Source organism: Rhincodon typus, chromosome 12, assembly GCF_021869965.1.
Source record: "Rhincodon typus isolate 14 chromosome 12, sRhiTyp1.1, whole genome shotgun sequence".
NCBI lineage: Eukaryota > Metazoa > Chordata > Chondrichthyes > Orectolobiformes > Rhincodontidae > Rhincodon > Rhincodon typus.
In genome coordinates, this window is record NC_063343.1 from 44,130,432 (window position 1) to 44,155,724 (window position 25,293).

Genomic DNA, 25,293 nt, shown 5'->3' on the forward strand with positions numbered 1-25,293 from the left:
GAGTTTAAATCCATGTTGTCTGTGTATAAATGTTATGTTTAGCTACAGTAAATGCAGAAATAATAAATACTGCTGTGCAGGGCTGAGACACCAGAGTGTGACAAATGTAAAAATGCATGTAGTTTTGTGGTTGGTTGGCTCGCCGAGCTGGTTCGTTGTTCCACAGACGTTTCACTACCCTGCTGGGTAACATCATCAGTGCAGCCTCCGATGAAGATGCGGAACAACGAACCAGCTCGGTGAGCCAACCAACTACAACATCCACAACCCGAGCTACAAATCTACTCTAAAAATCTTAGATGCATGAAATTTCCTAACTAACCAAAATACACTTACATTCAGCAAATTGATTCTATATGCAGAAATGTAATGAAGCATTATATTGACCCACTTTTATTTTTACTTTAATTCTGGTTAGATCAGGACAAAATGTTTGATGCTACACAAAACTGTTATCACTAGCTAGTACTTCTCATGCAAGTTATAAGTTTGACGATTCAACAAAGGAAGCCATGAAATTAAAGATAATGTTCATTTATTTGTTTTCTTGACATTTTTATATCCCAGCATACAAAAGGCAACTTTTATACATTTCAAAAGCATGAGTACTTCTTGTTCACGTGCAGCGAGTTGGATTTAGTAAAGGTTTAACACATTAACAGAAACTAATCTCCAATACTGTATTACACAGTTTCTAGAAATTCACAAGATGGATTTTACAGATTCTATAGAATGACTAAAAACACTTCCAAATTAACTTGTAATTTAAACATTATGGAGAGAATAAAATAAATCAATTAACCAACAATAATCTTCAAAACTGACTGTAGACATAGCATACATTTTACAGGTCCCCTACAAAACCTTGTATCGCCCACGGTTGGTCGGCTGGTATGAATTTTGCTGTAACAAAAAAAAAGTTAAATAATTTATTTTTTTTTTAATAATTCAACATTTAGTTACACAAATGGTCACAAATAATAAATTCTGCAAACTGTTACTTTTTCAAACAACTTACCGCAAGAGGTACACATATTCCAGACTTATCTAATCTTTCCTGTTAAGGCCAGTTTTTACTGCTTTCCAACCTGGTACCCACTTCAAGACTCTAAAAAGATGATTTTTCCCTCAAAAACTAAGGGAATTTCCTCAGCCATCACTGTTTCTTGGCTTGCGTGGAACAAACTGTCGCTCATATCACAGGGAACCCCAAATTCTGAAGTGGGGGAGATGTGAAATTGGACAATCGGCCACTAAATTATTTGTTTTTTTTCTTAAACCAGGATGATAAAGTAGCTCAGAGGCATAGCACTGGAATGTATGCATTTCTCCTAAAGCCAAGATGTAAAGGCCACAAAGTTGCACAAGTCTTTGCACTAAAGACTATTTTCATTATTCAAATTTTAATTTTTATATTTTTCATTGGCCACAAGATTAAAAGCATTGTCCCTCAGGTAGACAAACATAATTGAACAGTACATTTACAGGCCTAGAGAAGAAATAAAACTCAAATTTTTTATGCTACCATTTACTTCGTACTTCTCCCAAAGGACAATAGAACAGCATGGAATCATTTTAGCAAAGTGCAGAGCAAGTAAATTCCATTTAAAAAGAAAATTACTAGTCCTCTAGACTGCCACTGTTAAATGTAGAGTTTAGAAACCAATTAAAATTAAAGGTAATAGTTTACGGCGACTATAATGACAATTAGTTGATAAACAAAAATAAGACAAGGTTAAGAGTGGGATAAGGCAAGTTAAAAGTATGAAAAGTCCAATAAACATCAAAAGTATGTTCCAAACCTATCAGTGTAAACAGAAGCGTTCAAAGTGAAATGAGATATTGGAGATGGAGAGGATTATCATTTTGTAGACGAATGAAAAACAACAATTAATCTTTACTAATGGCAGTATGAGCCCTGAAATGGTTAAGAGCAAAATGAATAATTTTATAAGAGCTAACTGGTTTTATTACGAGAGATCTGGAACCAAATTTAATGCAGTAATGATGGGACTATGTAAAACTTTAATATAAATTCTGTATGTAACGTAGTACTATGCATAAATTCAGTAGATGTTGGTTGGTATTAGGTAATTGAAATACAAAGCAAGATTTGGAAAGCATGTTAATACATTCTATTAAAAGTGTTGGCACAAGTGTTTAATTGTATGAGAGGATAAGACAGAGTGAACTGTCAGCAATAGCTGAGCAGTGAAGAACAAGCCGCCAATGGCTACAATATTAAATACCAAAGAATCACAGAATCCCTACAGCGTGAAAGCAGGCCATTTGGCCGATTGATTCCACACCGCCCCTCTGAAGAACATCCCACCCAAACCCCCACCCTATCTCTGCAACTCTGCATTTTCTCATGGCTAATCCACCTAGCCACACGTTCCTGTACAGTATGGGTAATTTAGAATGACCAATGCACCTAACCTGCACATCTTTGGACTGTGGGAGGAAACTGGAGCACCCGGAGGAAACCCAATGCAGACACTGGAGAATGTGCAAACGCCACACAGACAGTCATCCAAGGCTGGAACCGAACCCAGGTGCCTAGCGCTGTAAGGCAGCAATGCTAACCACTGAGCCATGCACTGCCCAAAGAATTAGACAGGAGGGGAGGAAAACCATCTGTTCAGAGTTGTGAGGCTAGTCAAATCATTTTCAGAGTTACTAGTTGAGATGGCAAAGTAGGTTGATACTTAAGACTGAGTTGGATTGCTGGATGAAGGAAAATAGGCTGAAAGGATGAGAAAGGATGGATAAATATGAAGTATCTGTCTGTAGGAAGGATAAAGATCGAAATGGACTGCTTGGTTAGAACAGGCTCTTTCCATGTTGAGAATTTCTCAGTCCCTTTGATCACAAAAGCAAAACTTTTTTCCCTCGAAAGGAATCCAATCAAAAAAGTGAAACATATTAATTCAGTCGATGTTTATTGTTAAATAAAGAAAGTAGGCTTTAGAAACAGGCTGTTTTACTTATTCAAAAGATTAGTTTACTGCAGCGATTCTTGTCAACATTGTGGAGAGTGAATAGGTTTCAAAGAATATTTCCATTAAGCTGCTTACCAGTCTAATGAGTTCTTCTTTAATAAGTCTTGTAATCTCAGCTTTAGCTTTCTGAACAGCCAGTTCACTGGCACCTGTAAAATGGTAGGAAAGTATGTTACAAATAACTGAAGCATATTAATACACTAGTTTATAAAATTTGACAGCATAGACAGCAAAACTGAGAATACATTGTATGCTTTAGCTAAACATCAAAAAGACAGTTATGGATATTGTGTGCAGATTCCATGTAATAAATAAGAAAGCAATTGCTGCAGTTTTCAGGTCTAATACATAAACTAATGTTTTCATAAGTCACAGTCCAAATAAGTTAATCAATGCTTACTTTCTATAGCAAGGTAGATTTTCCGCTCGCCTTCTTTGGGCTCTTTCCCTGGAGGAAAGTAAGTGCCTCTAATAGTGATAGCAGCTTCTGAATATTCACTAATCCTCTGAAGAGCTTCCTTGGAGGTTACCTTCCACCTGGCAGTCTATAAAACATTATATGCAACATATAAAGGCATGGACATATTTAAACAATTAGTGCTTGTTTACATGATGCAAAGGTTCTTGGTTTCTGAATTTACTTCAGACCAATAAGATTTGCGATTGAATTTGAGGGAGCAAATAGTTGCACTGGGGGAGAGTGAGAGAAATTTGGAATAATGAAACTTTTACTGGGAGAACAGGGTTGAATACATAATGAGGGAGTTTCTTGAACAGATTACTAGTTCTAAGTGTGTCATGCCAAATGAAGAACCAAAGACACAGCACTGAATATCTAAAATACAAGTGGTTGAAGCTGGTCATGTTGGTGCTTGAATTAAGGGGTCACAGGAAATGCATTAGCAGGACTATTGTGTATATTGTCAGGTGGCTTTACATGAAAAATTTATTTGGAACTTGTATTACAGACTGTCACCTAAAATTAATCACACAAAAATAATATGTTTCCCATTTTTAACCAACGATGTGAAGATGCAGGGAACGACCATAAAGTAGATATAGTTGATACAATTAAATCAACAAACCTCAAGTTGAAGACCCATTTCATTTTCAAATTTAAAATCTATCAGAAGATATATTCTCACCTGTGGGAAATCATTGATCTCGAGCTCTTCCTCATATCTCTTGAACGATTCCGTTTGTGCATTTTCTGGTTTCTCATCATCTTGCTTCTCTGCTGGTACATAATTGAGTTTGGCATTGATCTTCTCTGCTTTCTGCTCTGCAATTGTTTTAGCAGATACAGTTGGAGCTTGGAGAGTGCGGCCTCTCATAATAGCATTTGTCGCCTGCTGCATTACATCCTGAATTTAAAGGGAAAAATTTAATGTAATGAACAGCTAACAACAAAAATGATGCAGCATATTATTAGGAACACTGCCAAGTTCCCATGTAGAATGACACAACATATCAAGACTTGAGTGATTTGACATTATAAATTCAAATCCCCACATTGCAAGTTCTCAGCCTCAACTGTGCCACTGTGCAGAAACATTAAGTAAAGCCAAACTCTTATTCCAGGAAATCAGAGGCGGAAAACAAAAGAGAGTTGCACAGAGCCAGGGCTAGTCTTCAACAATGCTTAACACTGCTTAGGATCAACTCTTAAGATCTTCAATGGGGATCTTGTTTTTCAGACTTCTATGCTCTTAGCCATAGATAACGGTTAACTTGAGACCCAGAGAATGATAAAGTACTTTAACAACAGAATTTTGTTGCAATGTCTCAAGATTTACTTTGGGAAAGAAGAACTGAAGGTATAGAAGAACACACACTTGCACAATTTAAATAATATAGTGCCAATATGAGAATGGATAATTCTCCTGCCCTTCCCTACAAGCTATCTAAATGGATGAACAGATGATTTAGCATCAGGCCCCTTCAATGCAGCTCGAGAAGCTCATGCTTAAAGAGAGCAAGGAATTTATTTTCTCGCCTTTCTGCAAGAGAAGATCGGGATTCTAGTTAAGTATTCTCCTCAGTTCTAAAATGGAATAGAAATTTGTGACAAGGGTAAATCATTCCATTCATGATAGTACAGTGTATTGACACAAACTATTACTTACCTCGTATAATCCATTAAGAGCATTAGCCAGAAATTCATTTGTATGTAATCTTGGTGTGGAGCTTGCTCATCATGTGTACTTTTAGAGGGCTTTAATACTTATATTGCAATATAAGGTAAATAATTTCAAAGTTGGCAAATTGATAGTTAAAGTTTTAAACTAAGAATTATAATACACAATTATAGTTGTCTCCTGAAATGCTTAATCAATCTTAAGACCACAGACCATAAGAGCAGTAAGAAGGTCATTCAGCCCATTTAATGAGATCATGGCTAAACTAATAATTCTTAACTCCACTTTCCTGCCTTTTCCCCATAACCCTCAATTCTCTTATCAATTAAAAATCTGTATATCTAAGCTTTGAAAATATTTTAAAAACCTAGTTTCTACAGCCCCCTGCACGAAAACAAATTCTGATTCATTACCTTCCAAGAAGAAATTCCTCCTCATCTCATTATTCCATCTGGACCTAGACTCTTCTACGAGGGTCAACAACATTTTAATATCTAACCTGTCAAATCTCTTAAGAATCTTGTATGTTTCAATAAGGTCATCTCCCATTCTTCTAAACTCCAATGTACTCGACCTCTCCTCATAACAGTCCCTCCATATGTGGGATCTGCCTAGTTAACCTTCTTTAGACTGTCTCCACTCTCCTTAGATAAGGGGACCAAAACTGTGGTCTGACCAGTGCCTTGTTTAGTTTTATCAAGACCTCCACATTTTCACACTCCACTCTCTTTGCAATAAAAGCCAACATTCCATTTGCTTTCCCTGTTACCTGAACTTGGATGCTAGCTTTTTGTGATTTATGTACAAGAGTCTTCAGTCTTTCTCCATTTAAATAACATCTTGATCCTCTACTCTTCCTGATAAAGTTGATATTTTACTACATTATAATCCATCTACCAAATTTTTGCTCGCTCAATTAATCCATCCATATCCCTCTGCAGACTGAGTCATTCCACACCACTTGTTTTCCCACCTAATTTCCTGTCATCTGCAAACTTGTCAATAGTACATTTGCTTTCCTCATCTGAGTCATTAATATATTTTGTAAATAATCGTGGCTCCAGCACAGATTCCTCTGGCACTTTGCTAGTTACAGGTTGCCATCCTGAAAATGTACAGCTCCCTCAACTCAACACTGTCTTCTACTAGTCAATCCTCCATGTTAATATACTACCTCCATCAGCATGGGCTCATCTCATTAAGTAGCCTGAAGTGTGGTACCTTATTAAGAGCCTTATGTAAATGCAAATATATTACAAATACCGATTTCTTCTTTACCTATCATGATTACCTCCTCAAATAAGTTTTTAGACATGATTTCACTTTTGTGAAGCCATGCTGACACTGCTTGATCATATTATGTATTTCTTAATGCTCTGCTATTACATCCTTTTATTATCCTGTTACTAAGTAACATTATCTTGATGACATGCATTACGCTAATTGGTCCATAGTTGCCTGATTTTTATCTCTGGCCCTTTTTAAATAAAGGCTGTTAGAATGGCAATTTCTCAGCCCTGAGATTTTCTTGGACTAAGGAGGGATGCTAACAGTTTTCTGTCCAAGATACTGACTCCCATAGCACTGTCTCAATACAAAGCAAATTTAAAGGCCCTTGGTTGAACCTTGTAGCACTTTCCCCCAAGTCATAAAGTCATGGGTTCCAGCCCTATCCAAGGACTTGAGTATATAAATGCAAGTTGATCCTTCAGTGTATTACAGAGAAACAGCTACATTGTCAATAGTTATTTCTTTCTTTCCATGACAGTATTCAAAGAAGTGTCCTGACCAACATATATCTATCAAAATTACAGAAGCAGATTATTCGGCCATTAATAAGTTTGCTATTTGTGAAACCTTGATTTCCATAAACAGGCTTCCACTTTATCCTTATGTTACATCGTTGACAACATTTCAAAAGTACTACATTGACTGATTGCACTTTGGGTAAAGTAGCACTGTGGTTATGTTACCAGACTCATAATCCAAGGGCCTATAGTAACGATCCAGAGACAAGAGTTCAAATCTTACAACAACCGCTGGGGAATACAAATTCTGTTAATTGCGTTAATCTGAAACAAAATGCAAGTAGAGGGTAATGGTAACCATTAACTACCAGATTGTTGTAAAAACTTCATTTAATTCTCTCATATCCTTCAGAGAACAAAAAAATTGCCCTCCTTACACATATCAAGTCCACAATCTGGCAGCAGAGGTTTTGATTACCTTAGTTTGACAGCGGGTAATCAAAACCTCTGCTGCCAATGTCTTAATTCACATTCAAGTTTCAATCCTCAATCATCCTATGTTAACTGATCTACACTACTTCCCAGTTTTAAAATAAAAGTCTCTATTTTAAAATTTTTAGTCTTGCTCTCAAATTTCATCCTGGCTGCTTGGCTGACTTCATCAAACGGCTGTCCTCACTTCTGCTGCTCAGTGGTACATTCTCTCCAGCTTTCTGTCTCCTTTTCTCCTCAATAAAGTCATGAAAAGATATAATCCGAGGTACCATTCTATATTCAATCTTGAAACAAAAATATGGAAGTCATTTGAGAATATGTTGTTGCATAATCTGCAATATCTTTTGTGTAGAAATTAGCAATTTACTTTTGGATTCTAATAAATTATGGCAAGCTTATGGAGAACTTTGATTTAAAACAGACATTGGAAACAAAGAACTGCATTTGGCATCCAAAACAGCAAGTGGGAAAAGGCCTCAATTAGAAACTGAAGACTGAAAGAGGAGAGAATATGTGAACGTCTTAATAGTTGACTTAGGAAAGCAAATTGCACAGCATAGCTTTAAGAAAACCTAAGTGATCCGCATTCAGAGCATGTTGAAACATTCATTGTTTTAAAATCAGATTATTGGTTCAGGCCTGAAATACCTTAAAATCTAGCGATTATAGGACTCTTAACATTCAATACTTGTTCATAAATTTTAACTTGGCTAATTATGCCATTGATGACTTATTATTAAAAAAAGGGCAAATCAGCGGTGGTTTGCATGGTTTTTTTTTATTAAAGGATGGTGGTTGATTCTCTGACACAAGTTTGGGATTATGTTCGGCATGGACAGGTTGGACCAAAGTGTCTGTTTCCATGCCTTATGACTCTATGACAAGCCTTTCAACAGGAACTTCACTGGTGATCAAATGTTTATCGTTGACATTTCTTTACGCAAATGGTGTAGCATTTACAGTGCAAGAAATGAATAGAAAATAGGAGAAAAGTACATCCAGGAAGCAGACATTCCCATTAACAGTGTCGACTAACACTGCTGCACCAGAATACAAAACAGAACATTCAACTATTCAGTACAGCAGTGAACAAATATGCTTTTGTAGATTTTCATCTCATTCCCAAGTGACAATCTAAAACCATGAATCACATGAACTTTATACAAGCTGCCATATTTCTTTTTATCAAAAACAAGATTTAAAATCCACTGGGTTTTAAAAAAATGTGGGAAATCCACCCACCGGATTACAGCTCAGAACAATGAAAATAAAAATCTACCCTACTCATTCCCATTAAGACAAGACTTTACTACTCTCAGAGATTTTAATTTTCATTCATTTGTTTCCTGTTACTTAAATTCCACTAGAATATGGCTTCATGAGCAAGCTCTGGGATCTCACCCAATTGCCCAGTCTTCCCATTTGAATTGGCGAACTAATCAATTTTCGGAGGCATTACAACAGAGTTCAATGATGTCTTTAGCGTAATTCCTACTTACGATCTCGGAATAGTGATCATAAATATGAAGCAAGGCTGATAATGGATTGCCAGTAATATAACTGAATTAGTAATCTGGAAGTTGACGTTCATGTCCAGGGGATCGGAGTTCAAATCCCACCACATCAGCTCGAGGAACTTAAATTCAAGAGACAGACTCCGTAATGGTAGTCATGACAATTTTTACTGATTGTTTTTCAAAACCCATATGCTTCACTGATGTCTTTCAGGGGAAGAAATTTACCATACTCACCAGGTCTGGCGTATAGATGACTCCAGACACGCAGCAATATAGCTGATTCAGATTTCCCCTGATATGGCTTTGCAAGCCACTCAGTTCAAGGGCAATAAGGAATATGCAAGAAATGCTGGCCTTGCTGTGGCATCCACAGCTCATGAAAGAATAAGGATATCCTCTGCCTGGACAAGGTGCATTGAGGTGATGCATTGCCATTTCAGCTGGGATCAGCTAACTCAGCACAAATTAGGAATTAAATTCGGAATCAAATTCGGAATCTTGTGACTCAAGTGGTTCAATTGCGTGATCTAGTGCTGTGTAGCCTTGTTCTTTAGTGATAAGTAGTTGCAGCTGTGCTAAGTACCTTTACGAAACTGTGTATGAAGTTCTGCCAGCAATCACATATGCTAACTGATTTAAGATTCTGACCTCTGGTTCACAGCTAAGAACTAAATGAAATTAAAACAAACTACAATGGAAATTCTTTTAGACAACACATCTTATCCATTATGAGTCTTATTTGCATTCTAATTCCAGTAACTCTGACATTCCAGAAATATTAAGTTAGCTGCTAATCCACAGAAAATAGCTAGGTCCATGAAGAATGAATAAAGTTAATTTTACATCTATTCTTTTGCATACTTTGATTTTATTTTTTACCAAATTCCAAACTTCGATTTTATTAGAAATGCAATCAAATTTTATGCAGTGTTAGCTAATATTTTGTACAAAACTGTGAACTCAGACTACCATACTCATACACCTAGGGTGTATGACTATAATCAGCGATGCTATATCTCGAGAGGGCATTGCAAAATTTGCCTTCGTGAACATGTGAATCCCCAAATAAATACAGAGGTGACTTCAAAACTAGCTGCTAATCTGTTTATGTGCTTTTTTTGTTCGTGTCAAGGTAGTTATTTTTTAAAAAACTATAATAAGAAATCATGTTTGAAGGTTAAAAAAAAAGGAGTATTATGAAATCACTCTCTTTCTTGCATGGTAATGCTTCCAGAAAGAGCACTTTACTTAACAGACCCATTTGATCAAATAACCAGAGTAAACATTTCAAGTCCAATAAGACTTATTCAGAAGATTGACAGATGGCGTTATTGAGGTTTATAAAATCATGAGGGGAATATACAAGGTGAATAGCAAGGGTCACTTCCCTAGGGTGGGGGAGCTGAAAACCAGCGGACATATTTTTAAAGTGAGAGGAGAAAGATTTAAAAAGGACAAGAAGGGCAACTTTTTTTACACAGTAGTTTGTATGGAATGAACTGCCACAAGAAGTGGTGGGTGCAGGTAGTTACAACATTTAAAAGACATTTGGATACATACACGAATAGGAAAGGTTGTGAGGGATATAGGCCAAATGCAGGCAAGTAGAACTAAGTTAGTTTGGGAACATCGTTGGCATGGACTAGTTAGACCAAAGAGTCTGTTTCCATACTGTATGACTCTATAAGAGCTTTATTAGACTTGAAACATGAACTGTTTCATTTGCTACTGGACCTGCTGAGTTTCTCTAGCACTTGGTTTTTATTTCAGATTTCCAGCATCTGTAATATTTTGCTTTCAATCAAGTAATTAATTTGCCATATTACAAAAATGTAATGACAAACATGCAGCATCACAGATCAAGTGAAAACAGGTCACAGAAATTCGAATAAATACCTAAGGAGGCTCATGGCCATTACATCCTATTACTTATTAGTGCACAACCCAAGGGCAATACAGGCTAGAGAAAACAAAGTTAACCGCCTTTAGTTATTGGCAAATCAAATACTCAAATAAGCAACTGTGTCATACAATGTGACAAATGTATTTATATTTAATAAACAAACTGAACTCTCAAAAAAACAATCTTGGGGTTAATTTCTGTTCCTTTGCAGGACTGGATACAATTATATTGATCATTTGAAGGCAGAACACCTACTGCACAGAACTCACCGTGTTAGGTTTTATACGTGGCAAGAATTGTACAGTACAACTCTGAATTGCCTGCTCTGGAAACAATCTCATAAATGCATTTCTTTGTTTCAACTGGCAAACCTGATCAAAACTATTTTTGCTGTTGTGTAGCTTTTCTTTTACACTTACCACCCAATTAATTTTCGATAAAATAACCACATATAAAATAAATAGTCACAAAGTTATGCTGAACCACAGTAGCTTTAAACTAGTTAACATTCCACTGATTCACATTAGACATCTATTACCTGAGCTTCTGCACCAAGATTTTTCTGGGCATTGATTTTCAAAGCCAACCTCTTAGCAATCTCCAGTTTCTCTGCATTACCAGCAGATGGCACTTGAACATTAGCGGCTCCTGGCATTGCCATATCCTTTACACGCTTCTTGGAATTAAACATGCTCTCAATCTGTTCATCAATCTGAAGAAAATTACAACATACTAAAATCATGAAATCAAATAACTTAAACATATTAGTTACTATAAATGATCAGGAACGATTGAATTAAAATATGCTAACAAGGTGCACAAGACAGCCTTTGTCCCAAATCTTGAAATCCTATGCCTAATTCGCACAGTCTGCAATACTTACATCAACGGCAGTGTCCTCATCATCAGAATCTTGTAAACCCAAAGCAGCTTTCTGTAGTTTCTTTCTCTCATTTGCTAGAACTTGTTCAGTTTCATCAAACTTAAAACCTTTCCCTGAAAAACCACTAGACTTCTTAATAGTTTTTCCTTCCTTAGGAACAGGAAAAAAAAGAATTAAAATTAATGTGGCTGCTGCTTATTGCATAATTCTGAAATAGGTTAATTTTGAACAATATTTCCATGCTGCAAAATATTAAAATCAAAATTTACATTTTCATAACAAAGGGTGAAATAATCTTTAAAACCAATCATGCACTTAATCATAACTACAACTTACTGCCTTTTGTTGCTCTTTGAAATCATCCCACAACTTTTCCAGCTCAAGTGGAACAGCATTTCCCGATAATTCTAAGGCTTTAATTATATCACCCGCATAACGGACTTGATCTTCAGTTATGAATGTATAAGCATAACCCTACAAAAGAGACAGGTAATGAGAAATAATTAAACTCAAGTGTATTTAATCAAATCTACTACGGAGCAATTCATCAATGATCCCACATCATTTTCTGGGCATCACTCACTTTGTTACCTGCCCTTCCAGTACGTCCTACTCGATGTACATAATCTTCATAGTGATTGGGACAACTGTAATTGATAACAAGAATCAGATGTTTCACATCCAGCCCTCGAGCTGCTACTGATGTTGCCACAAGCAATCGACACACTCCCGTTTTGAAATCATTGATTATACTATCACGATCATATTGATCAATACCTGCAACAAAATTGAAGTTTTATGCTGTCATTTTAATGAGAACAACTTTTAATGTGGTTGCAAATTTAAGATCCTGAAACCCTAAAAACAAAATGATGCATCAACTCACCACTTTCTTCACAAACTAACATAGAATACATGATGAGTGGTAGGGTCATAGGCAGTATCAGAGGACCTCTGTAGGTCCCTTAAGGCATCAGAACAGGTGGATAAAGTGGTTAAGAGGGCATATTTTATACTAGCCTTTATTAGCTGAGGCACAGAGTTTAAAAACAGGGAGGTTATGCTGGAACTGTACAAAATGGTGGTTAGGCCACAGCAACTGTGTGCAGTTATGGAATTCACATTAAAGGAGGGATATGATATGCACTGGAGAGGGTGCAGAGGAGATTTACCAAGATGGTGCTTGGGCTGAAGCGTTTCAGTTATGAAGAGAGATTAGACAGACTGGGACTGTTTTCCTTTGAGCAGAGGAGATTGAGATCAGACATGATTGAGATGTATAAAATTATGAAGGGCATAGATAGGGTTAGATGGGAAGGAACTGTTCCCCTTAATGGAGGAATCAATGGCCAGGGCACAGATTTAAGGTAAAGGGCAGAAGGTTTACAGCAGATGTGAGAAAAACGTTTTACACACAGAGGGTGCTGGGAATCTGTAAGTCACTGCTTGTAAGGATGTTAGAGGCAGAAAACCTCATTACATTTAAGTAGTACTTAGATGTACATTTGCAATGCAAAGGCACACAAGGCTACGGGCCAAGTGCTGGAAAATGGAATTAGAATAGTTAGGTGGCTGTTTTTGATTGGCCCAGCCACGATGGCTGAACATCCTTTTTCTGTGCTGTAGATCTCTCTAAATCTCTGTTGATTAAGGAGATTTTATAAATCAACAAACGGGTGGATTATCGTTAAATCACATATTGTATCACATTATTACAGGCAGCATTGTTCACATGCACAGTACTTCACAGAAAATCCTTTTCATATTAAGTGCAACAGAATGAGCTGCACATCAATTTTACAACAGCCTCGTTCCCTTCATCTGTGCAAATCAAAATCCACCAACAATTTTCTAGTCTAGTTGCACAAATATGCTACAATTGCTGTCTAACAAATCTCGGACTTATTTTTGGATGTAGCATAATGTGGTCTCTCCTGTATTTCAAGGGAGGACATACAAAGAACGGCAAATGAAAAATCAAATGCCTTATTTATTTACCATGAAAGAAAGAAGTACACTAGCTAAGTACTCCATACCTGAATTTTTTTCAGGGTGGAAGCATATAGCAATATTTTACAGCAAGTGTGCTGATATCAAAACATTTGGTTTCAAGATAGAAAGAAATAAGGGAGGATTAGCAAGATCACTAAGTGCCATGCGTTCTAAACTCCTGCTCTTATTGAATTCTATTAAGCTGGTAAGGCCTGTTAATTGCCTGAATCATGCTCAGTTACATAATCTCAGCCAAGGAAACATATGACAATTCCCATTTCTAATTGCTAAACAGTAACCTCCTGGAATGTACTTAACGGCTCAGTGATGACGTCCTCCACATTCAATTTGCCTACAAGTAATCACTTTTGGTGAGGTACAAGATAGATGACAATGGCTTAACCACTCTCTTTACATTCTGCATGGTCTTCTTTCTCAATAACTCACATGGTAACAAAGACAACGTTTCAGTCCCATTACCTCAGTCACTATCGGAAGAATGGTCACTTAAATAGGACTCAAAGTTATCTACAGGTGCTCATTGAGCAGCATCCTTGACAGTTACCTCCTTTACAAGGAGGACATAACTGAATGTACTCTCCACTGTACCTCCATGTAATGACATGCAGGGGTAGGCTGCCCTCATCAGATCCTTTAATAGACCATCAGCATGCTCTTGTTTGTCCACAAACACTATGACAGAGCCATTTTCTTGGTAATGGCCTAAAAGTTCCAGCAACTTTAAAAACTTGTTCTCCTCCTCTATAACAATCTGTGGGATAGAAACAAAAATAATGTGGTTATTGCAGGATGTGCTTCAAATAGTCCTAAATCCCAGCATTCATCCAACACTAACAAACATATCTCCTAATGCTCCAAAACCTCTTGCAAGAACCCTGTTATTTCTGTTGTGTTTCAAGACCTTTCCTAAACACCCCCAGACTTAAGACCATATTCCAGCTCCTGAGTCCTACATCCTCTCCCTAGTGCTGACAAACCGTTAAACTACATGCCCAGTGCTTCCTGACTCAAAAACCTTCTTCAATACTCCCAACACTTGCAGATTTTAGGAGCTGTTTCAATGCATCACTTCTGGATGCATTCCCCAGATTCTGCAAAATAATTACCATACAATTACCACTTAACCTAGTTTGTCAGATACATAATCCCCATCCTAAATCCCATGATCCATCCAAACTGTAATAAGTCACAAAAAAGGAATTTGTAAACATTTCACATGACTGTGGATTGGGGTGGTGGTGATGGTGATGATGGACGGATCGCAAAGTCAGGCAACAGTTTTCTATATGTACTAATATTTCATGCCATAACATCCTTGTTCATATTAAACCTCAAACTTGTCCACAAGTAATGGCATGGATGGCCTCCAAGCATAATAATACTTTTGTGTATGGAGCATATTTCCTGCACGCATTGCCTTGCTTTCCATGTCACAACATTCAAATTATGTTTGTAATGGCAAGGAATTATGGAAATTTCTACAACTGAAAACTTTCCACTAGTAAATGGGGCTATTTCATCTCATGCAGTTCACCCACCAATTTACTCTTACACTATATTTTCAGATGTTTACTGGCTGCTAATCAAGTTTCCACATTTTTCAACAATAAATGGGGTAAGACAGGAATCCTTTGCTTATTTGTGGGCATCCTTATACACCTGGTCCATTTACTTCCATCTGATTTCAGCTCAACCACCTCTATTTTTCTTAGTCGTGATAGAAAATCCATCTACTAACATAAATATCAACTCCTTCCAGCACTGTTGCACGGTGATGCAGGATGCATCATTTACAAGATAGCACAGCAGCAACTCACAAGGCTCCTTCGATGCCATCTTCCAAACCCACAAAAACAAGGACAGCAGACACATGGTAAAACTACCAGAATACACAATGTTCTGGCTTTGAGCTGTATTTGCTGTTCCTTTACTGTCACCGGATCAAAATCCTGGAATGCCTTCCCTGTGGGTGAACCTGCACCAGATGGACTGCAATGTTCCAAGGCGGCAGCTTGGAACTGCTACTTTCTCAAGGACAATTACAGATGGGAAACAAATGCTGGCTTTGTCAGGAATATTCACAGCCCATTACATTTTTGCTTGAAAAAGAAATCCAACTAGTTCCAGCCACCAGGATGCTATGTAACACTTTCTTCCATTTCACATTGTTGTCAATGCAGTCGAGTCTCAGGAAATATACCTATTAATAAATCAGCCAAGTTTCTTCATCCCAGTCTATTATTTGATCTTCTGCGAAGCACATTTCTCAGGATCTGTTCAATTCATTATCCTTTTTTTAGCTTTGTTGGAAATAGCTGGGCTTTATTTGAGATGCACTAGCGCAATAGTGGCAGTTTACATTCATACTCATTACGTGTAAAATCCTTCCGAAAAAGAGAGAGATTTCATTTTGGCCAAAGAGAAACATTTAAAACTAATACAAGATGCAACTTGCACAATAGCATCATCCATTTAAAAAAAAAGGAGTGCTTTAGTTTACTATACAAATTTGTTAACTGTGGAACTAAATTGATTGATCACGAGTGACGCTGCACTGTTGTCTAATACCTACCACATGTTGCTCAACATCAGAGCAAACAACACTCCTACTGCCCACTTGCACTTCAATAGGTTTTGTTAATATTCGTCGTGCTAGGGCCTCCATTGCTCTGGGAAATGTAGCAGAAAACATAACTGTTTGTCTGTCCGGTCGAATATTTTCTACTATTCGCATTACCTATTGATACACAAAAAATACAGTTCATCTTTACCATTCTTTTTGATTTTTACGAACACATAACTTGTAGTTTAGACACAAGATTGCACACAAATCATGGGGGCGGATGCATCACCAAAAGAAATTGGTTCATTAGTCTCACAAGTATACTGGTGAGCTGCAGATGCCATTCTCCAATCAAGGGGCAGCTTGCTGTTTGAGGTGGGGCATCTGAATGAGAATGGAGTGCCTCATGGCAGATTTGGGGAGGAGGGAAATTAGGGAAGCAATCAAAGGCGTGGGCAAATTATTTTATTGAACATTTCTGCAGCTTCTAACTCCAGTTTCCAATAATCTCTAAATACTTGCCATTTAACAAGGTAGACATAGACAGAATATTTGCGGTTGTGGTAAGAGCCCAAAATAAGCAGCCACAAATAAAAATTAGTTATTAATATAATTAATCACAAACTGAGGCGATTTATTTTTAATTCAGGAAAAGGTCAGAATGTGGAACTATCCAATCTGGGAATAGTTGAGGGAAGTAGCAAAGGTGAATTTCAGATGAAACCAGATAAGCATACAAGGGTGAAAGTTAATAAAGTGTCATGCCAATGGAGTCACAGACCACCTGACCTGAATGGCTTGTTTCTGCACATAATGTTTATTTTATTCATTCACGGGTTATGGGCAAAGCCAGCATTTACTGACAATGGCTAATTACCCTCAAAAAGTGGTGGTGAGCTGCTTTCTTAAATCATAATAATCCTTGTGGTACAGTTAATAGCAACAGTACTGTTTGGGAGGAAGTTCTGGGATTTTAACCCAGCTATGGTGAATGATGATACATTTCTAAGCTAGTGAGCTAGTGAGACAGGAGGAGAGGATTTAACAGGCGGCGACCTTGTCATATGCCTGCAGCCTTGCTTCCGTGAAAAGTTATGAATGGGAATGGTGACAGTACAAATACTCTGAAAACATGTGTATATGCCAGAAGTAAGAGTAATTTAGTTCATTCGCATGATTCCCCAGATAATGAGTTGCTAAGGCGACTCATTGTTGTGTGGAAGTGACGAGCAGGCCCATGTGCTTTTCAACACCCAAGATGCAGGGAAATATTGAAAGAAAACATACTCTCACGTGGTCACACACACCTTTAGGCATAACGCAGCAGCAGCGGTGGCATGGTGATCACGAGGGCAAAGAAAATAAGGCTACCTCATTAATGCAAAGATTTTAGCAGTCTGGTTTATTTTGGAAGTTACAACTTAGGAACTTTAGTATTGAAATAAACTCAACAATGCCAACACATTCAAATATATGCGTCTATAAATACAATATGAATCAATTGTATACCTCCAAAATGCGGGACGGGGAGTGCTCTGTATGGTAATAATTAACATAAAATGCAAGGTAAAATGATATTAACCACCAGATATATATTATACTAATGAATGGCTGGTCAATGATGAGGGCACAATTTAATTCTGAACTGCTATATTTATAGGAGTAGAGTAACAGTGGAAATGCTAGTTTTGGAGCACAATAATGGACAAATCTATCCACAAAAAATGCAATGTAAATTATGAACTACTTTGTATTCTATATAAACATCGGCCAAATCACTCAGTCAAGAGACAACTGGGATTTAGGTTTTAAGTGAGCCAATCGATCTTTTAGCTTGCACAAACAGAATTGTTTTAATTATCATTTTCAGTGAATTTTGTTTGTCATGCACACATAGTAAAATACATAAATTCAACAATCAAAATTATCAAACAGTACGTCCAGAGACAGTTTTACTTCAAATTGCTTACCTGGGGCTCAAAACCCATATCAAACATTCTATCTGCTTCATCAAGTACAACATAGGTAACTCTGCGAAAATTTGTCACACGACCTAGGGATAGCAAGAATATAATTTTAAAGTATGCTCTGGTCAAACATTCAGCAATCCTTAAATATCTCCAACTTTAATTTGTATACTAAAACTAAATAAAAACCTTTCCCAAATTAAGCAGCAACTTGATCCATATTTTCTGGACAATTCTGTTTTATACTTTTGTCTTGCCTTCACAGAAATAAAACATTTTTAAGCACAGATTATCCATTAGGTGCTGTATGAAAACAGCTGCCCGTATTTTGTAACTTTTCTCTTGCATACCATCAGGGCAAGCAGAACCTGCACAATTCAAACAAAACACCCCTCTCCAAACAAACACCCATCATACAATTTTAGACTGTGATGAAGCATGGAGCCACATCAGCCATTATCTGACAAGTCTCAGCACTCACCTAGAAAAAGAACATATTAGAGATTACGCCGCATGTGTGGAAGACAGGGATTTCACTATGTGGCTTAACAGCGTTAGTCAATATATTTATACTAAGCTACAGCATTGTTTCTGTACAGGTTTAACCATGAAGTAGTGAGGAGCTGCTGTATGCTCAACTTTACACTTTAAGCATCCGAATAATAGAACATTAAAACTCAAAAAAAAGATTGGGGGTGGGAAAAATTTGAAAATGTTCCAACAGTAGAGCTTATATTCTGCAAAGAATATGACACATTCACAAGGAGCCACGAGTTTAGTAACAGGATACTGCACAACTTTATCATGGACCTACCTCTTATGGGTTAAGTCTTGCATGCCCAAATCAAATTTCTTGAGGAAACTTTCTCCATATGGGTCAAATAATGTTGACAGTTTAGTAAAGTGATAGTCAATATCATACAGTATTTGTCTAATATTAAACTGTATACTTCTCATGCAATCATGTCTGATATAAAACATTAGGTGCTACAATTATGGTAAGTCATTATGAGCTACCTTTAAATCCACATATACCCGCAGCTATTCTTTTTGGTATTGATGTGATTTTATTGATTTTTACTTTAAAGCAATAATTTTGTAGGCAGCTCCTGAGTTGAGCTTAAATCTTGGTAGATTTGTGCAGTTTTACTACACAGCAAGATGAAGGAGGAAACAGATTGGAGGAAAATTACTGACCACTTAGCTCTGCAGAGCAAGAAACTTACACCATTGACAAAACTAATATCAGAATGTATCCAAGAGACATTTGTCAAATTCATCAGTAAGGTCATATATCGCATAGCCCACAATTTGACGCCAGCTTTATCTTAAATTGACAAAGTTTAAACACATACAAATGAGAAAACCCTTTAATAGCTCACAGCCCTATGAAAGCTTAACCTCCTCCAGAACACTGAACCATTCAACATTTCGCACTCATCACTCTGTGCAAAGTTAATTTAAACTGCCATCACTTGCATTCAAAGAAACTCCTAACTTTGGCCTAAATTTGCTCTAACCTGACTGGCTGATAAATCTCAAATTTGATAGTTTCCATCTGATGAGTTAGTTGGCATCAGATTTTAAAAAGCAGATTAAGCCAAACATGATAATTACAAATGACTGCAAGGAATTAAACAATTAAATTAGAAACAAAGGCATAGGAATATCAACTGCCAATATGTAAACATTCAAATTCCAACCAAAAGTTGACCTGTCAAGCAGTCAGCTGAAGTATTAGAAACATAGATCATCTGTACTTATTAGAAGCTTGTGATTTTCTTTTCATTAGTAGTAAATTGGTAAGAATTGGACATCGGTAATTAATATCCAAATAATTCTAAAATGTGTTTTTGTGAACAATGTTATAACTAGCAAAACATAATTTTCCAAGTAAGATCTGTAGGAAAGCACGCTTCCAGCAAATATCGCAGAGCTGTGCATATGTTATTCAAACATTTTTAACATGGCTGGTGGTGCACAAAAAGTCCTTACCATTAGTGCTTACTTGAAAAAAATTAGAAACTAAAAATTTAAAATTTAGGCCCAAAAATTAAAAATATTTGGCCAGTTAGAGACTGGACGTACCCTGAAAGATGGGTCGAGGCCACTTAAGTCTTAATGAATTGACTACGTAGCAACTGTCTGGAAATTTAAACTTCAGGTGGGCAATTATCTATCATATGGACCCCTCCCATAGGTCTTCACAGCTTGGAGTTCAAGGCAGAAGCTTCAGATGGTTGTGGTTTATTGATCTTAACAGTTAGACATAAAAAATTAGAGGAATTAAGAAATGTTCTAAATTCTGTCTAAAGACAAAACTGATCTCCTGTCCCCCATCAAATGCCCCCTATCTGATTACGTTCAACTGCCCCCTGCACTTGACTTGACCCAACCTCCTCCCTCTCTCCCTGCCACATCCCACACCTCAATCTGACAGAACTCCCCCTGACTAACATTCCCCTCATCTAGCCCATGTGACCCCCATCTCCAACTGATTCATCCACCCTGCCACCCTACAACCCTATCTATTCTGTTGAAGGATCTACCTTACCTAACCCACCCTGTCACCAGTGTTTCCTCTGAGCTGTGTGGCTGCTCTGAGGTTCCTTGCCCGCCAATTGGTGTGCCAACGCATTGACTTCCAGTTTTGGATGTCACGTCGTGTGTGCACCAAAAGGAAAAACATCAGGAGGGACTATTGTTTGCCACTGTACCCATCTTGAGACCTATTTTGACGCAACCCCCCTTTCAAACCCCACCCCCCATACCCTGATCCACTTAAATGGCTAATATTTTCACTAACACTCTGAAAAATTGTTTAGATGTCCAACAGCTGTTGAACATGTTAGTGAATTAATTAACTTAGCACAATACAATAGGAAAAAAGGGGGCATAGTTTTGCCACTTGCAACTGTTTTACATTACGTGGATTCATCTGGACTTAGGATATGCTGCGCATTTCTGATGCCTTTGGCATTGTGCTCAGAAATCTGGTGGATCGACATAAGGTAAAAACATACGTATGAGAACACCACCCTGAACAGCTGCCCTCAGATAGTTCAGGTTTTGATGTTTAACATCAATTAGCTTTAATGAGACTTGAATTTAGAAAAATGTTCCTATGTTGGGGAAAGAGACCAAGATCAAAAAGTAGACCTTCAAGTTGAGAGCATTTCACTGCACTTCACATGAGCCAATTCCTGTAATGTCCCAACATGCAGAGCACTCAATACCACCATTTGTCATACTAGGAGATTGAGTCCATGTACACTTAGAAATTTAACAAAGGGAAACAGGTTTTCGACAAAATGAGTCAAGCTGCACATGCATCTAACTGGGAAAGAGCTGTTAGTAAATCAGTTCTATCTTGATCCATGTCTGACAGTAAAAGGCTGACTTTTAAGTTCACAGATAATCCACAAGGACTGAATAGTGGAGACGCAGGAACAGCAGAAATGGGCAGATAAACTGTTGATTATTTTATGAAACTTTAAATTGAAGAGATTAAATTGGCCACTTAGCACATGCTTAGGTAAACTGAATAATGAAGAAGTTGCTCTGCAAATTAAATGGCCTTATATTGAGAAAGTTATGGATTCCACATGGTCTTGTGATTTCAGAATTTCAATCTTCACTAAATTTAGGATGGACAGTGAATTAACATTGCCAAAGACAAATACTTAACCAGCTCAGACCCCAAATAAAAATGTATCGGTGACTAAAAAATTTACTTGCTGTGTAGTAAGGCAAACGATATATATATACTTTTTTAAAATCAATCCAAATCAGAGGTGTTTTGTCTTAGAAATCTGTTTGTTATTCAATATCTAAAACTCTAGCATGTTATATTATTTTAGACAGGAAAGTGTGCCAATGTTAAGAGAAATTGACTTTATTGAGAGAAGTGCTCACTTCCATATGCATTCCATCATACTGCATTTGAAAACTGACCTACCACACAACAGCAGCTGTAAGGTTCCTCTGCAGAACCCAGAAAACCATTGTTTGAATAAAGCTAATGCAAAGACTTTTTTGTTGTTTGAGAAAGGGGAGGGAGTAATAAAATGCATACCACTGCCGGCATAAAATTATGAACAAGCTTGAAAACGCTTATTGCCTAGAAGGCATCTTATGAAGAATTCATTCTACTTTGCATCAGTGGAGCTAGTCATACAAATGACCATCACCTCAGCTCTAAACAGGAATCCTTCTGCTACTTAAAAAGAATGTAAACTCTGGGAAACATATAGAGGTTGAGCACTTTCTCCTTTTAAAGTGCTCCCCTCTACATTCATCTTTAAGTGTCTTCCAATGTATACTTAACATTTACTAATTGATAAGGCGCAAACTATTGCTCAAACTGATTACAATTCCCTCTACTTACCATTATTGGCTGCTAGCATGTCTATCATGCGGCCCGGCGTGCAAACTATAATTTCTGCTCCTCGCTTTAGCTCAGCAATCTGGATTAAGAAATAGTTTTTTAAATACATAAACAAGTCATCACAAGTTGTTTATGAAACAATTATGATTTGCTTAATCATTCAAGTTATTTTGTTTTGGAGAAGTTTCTAAAGATTTAAAACGATTAGCAGACAAATGAAATTATGTATTAAGTGACACTGCCTCGAGACATTTAACAATTAATGGGCCAATACTTGTAATAATTATAGAAAAAAGTTTATCCTATTAAATTGCTACATGGTTAAAAACTGGATAAATGTATTTGCACAATATTACATAGTTTGAGTCAAGCCGAATACTCATTGAGCGCACAAATGGGAGGCAATTTGTCCACAACGCACATTGTTAAAATCCTAACAAAGCAATAAAGTAGTGATACCAAAAGATACTTAGAAAAATGTCCCCTCTGTCAGATGATATTCTCGATTATGCAAGTCAGAAGCACTGAATCTAGCTCACTACCTGAGAATTGTACAAGAATGGATTTACTGTACTTAGCTAGGGAAAGAAGATTTAAGAAAATGCATTACAAGTCTTTCAAAGCAATCTAGCTATACATCTCAGGCCTTTAGGAGTTAACATTTTTTCCTAAACTAGACATTTGTCCCTCCATAAATCCAAAAATAACTTGCTTTTCCCGCAGGCTTTTCTTCAACTAGCGCACAGAGGAAGACCACCGTCTCCACAGAGCTTCCCAAGCTCAATTTGGCTTTTATCATTCGCAGTGCTCATATATCACTGTCTGCTCAGGGGCAATGTTTGGTATTAACATGGCAAATGAGTACAGAGATTCTCAAAAATGCAAAGGATGGTGGCTCCAGCTAAAAGGGTTTTCATCTGGATGGTTAGTTTTTAGAAATTTATATAACTTGATTTGAAATTAAACTCAAATTAGTCTTTTATGCTTGAATAGACCAGAATAATACTATTGTGGTGCAATATGTCAAAACGTTTCTTTATTGAAAAAACAAGTTGCAATACTGCAAGACAACTCAAATTTACCGTTACATTATTATGTAATAAATGTTAAACTATTGACTAGATTACGTGGAACATCAAAACAGGACTAAAAGCTAAAAAGCAAAACACTACAGATTCTGGAAATACTTTAAAAAATCCCCAAAAATCTTGGAAACATATCCTAGATCAGCCAGCATTTATGGCTAACAATTTTAAAAAATCAGTTGCTTTGAGGATGAAGAATTTCACAACAGCGGGCTCAATTACTTTAATCTGACTCAAACAATTACATAATTTCTTATTCATTCAGTGGAAACTCACAAAGGTTTTGGGCTCAATTCTCAGTCTACACTGAGTGAGATACAATTTCCACACATGAATTACTGCTTTTAACACAGAAACAGAGAAAGCCATCAGAAAATAATTACCTGTTCACTTATTCCTGTTCCACCATAAACACACACTACCCTCAGTCCAAGTGCTTTTGAGAATTTTTTGCATTCTTTGGTAATCTGAAGGGCTAACTCACGGGTGGGGGTAGAAATGAGTGCTAAAAACAAAAGAAAAATTAAAATATTTGACCTTTCCACATGTGTATTAAATATTGGTTCATAAATAAAATGCAGCGCAGCAAAACTAAAGGTGGTCAATTCTGACCACATCACATTACCTTCCCAAGTGGTCACTGATATTTTGCCTAATTATGTTCAGTGACTTTTTAATCAATATTTTGAAGCTAATAGATTTATACCTAGATGGCTGTTTCCTCTTCTGATGAGAAATCAATTTCCCTTTAAGTTTTTCTGTACAATTCTGTCTTCCAAATAATTTTGGAAAAATCAGCGCCTCTTATACGTTGATTACTAATCTCACTTGGTATTTGGAAATTAAATTCCCATCTAGGAACTTACTAACCAAGCCTTCACATTTTTAATATAATTTCCTTTTACGTATCTCTTCTTACATATATGTGGACAAGCAAGTAACTTGAAGTAATAGTAATTATGTTTAAGCGACTTATAGGATATACTATTCTAGTTTGTATATTGGCTATACTGCAGCTTTATAAGCAAGAAAACATTTAGGTTGAAGTTATCACCCTTCTGGGTAGAACTTTACATTTGGGCTAATTGAAAATTAAATTTATAAAACTCAATGTCTAAGTTTTTCGATCTTAAGTGCTTTATGCAAAAATCTGGTGAAAATATCATAAACTTGTGAAGTGCATTGAGATCTATGTGGTTATTCAATCACAAAATTTGCCAAATGATTCATTATTAATAATTGATGAAATACGCCTTTATATTGGATTTAAAGTGAGTTACTGTTTCAGTAAAGGGCAAATTCAATTACTGGAACAATATAAATGGTGAAAGCTATGACATATGCATGCCATGATTTATTAATTGCTCTAGAGCTATCAGTATTTTTATTGTATTCTGTTCAATTGTTGTATTTCTTGATATATGCGTGAAATTGTCTCAAAATGTTCCAATTTAATAGCTAAGCCATGCAATTTTTTTTAAAAGAAAGGAAAATTTCAGTCATAAAAACAGAGCAAGACATACATGCAGATAATTTAGGTTTAAACAATCAGCATATTGCAAGTTTTAACAGTCTATGAACACTGATACAGC

The 25,293-nt window shown here is 36.7% G+C and overlaps 1 protein-coding gene across 5 annotated transcripts in view; it reads right to left on the reverse strand.

The window, feature by feature from the left end:
• Positions 1 to 518: 518 nt before the first annotated feature.
• The window catches only part of ddx46 (DEAD (Asp-Glu-Ala-Asp) box polypeptide 46), a 223,793-nt gene continuing 199,018 nt past the window's right edge, over positions 519 to 25,293 (reverse strand). For 3 of the 5 annotated variants that reach the window (XM_020511710.2, XM_020511695.2, XM_048603509.1), the window contains 13 exons: positions 24,085 to 24,206; positions 22,617 to 22,695; positions 18,233 to 18,315; positions 16,272 to 16,436; positions 14,288 to 14,450; positions 12,270 to 12,463; positions 12,023 to 12,160; positions 11,687 to 11,836; positions 11,339 to 11,515; positions 4,148 to 4,372; positions 3,403 to 3,547; positions 3,078 to 3,151; positions 519 to 903 (listed from right to left, as the gene is read on the reverse strand). In XM_020511710.2, coding sequence (XP_020367299.1) covers positions 856 to 903; positions 3,078 to 3,151; positions 3,403 to 3,547; positions 4,148 to 4,372; positions 11,339 to 11,515; positions 11,687 to 11,836; positions 12,023 to 12,160; positions 12,270 to 12,463; positions 14,288 to 14,450; positions 16,272 to 16,436; positions 18,233 to 18,315; positions 22,617 to 22,695; positions 24,085 to 24,206 — 1,763 coding nt within the window. In that variant the 3' untranslated portion in view covers positions 519 to 855. The remainder of the gene's footprint in view (positions 904 to 3,077; positions 3,152 to 3,402; positions 3,548 to 4,147; positions 4,373 to 11,338; positions 11,516 to 11,686; positions 11,837 to 12,022; positions 12,161 to 12,269; positions 12,464 to 14,287; positions 14,451 to 16,271; positions 16,437 to 18,232; positions 18,316 to 22,616; positions 22,696 to 24,084; positions 24,207 to 25,293) is intronic. The other 2 variants (XM_048603511.1, XM_048603510.1) reach the window with 1 other exon arrangement.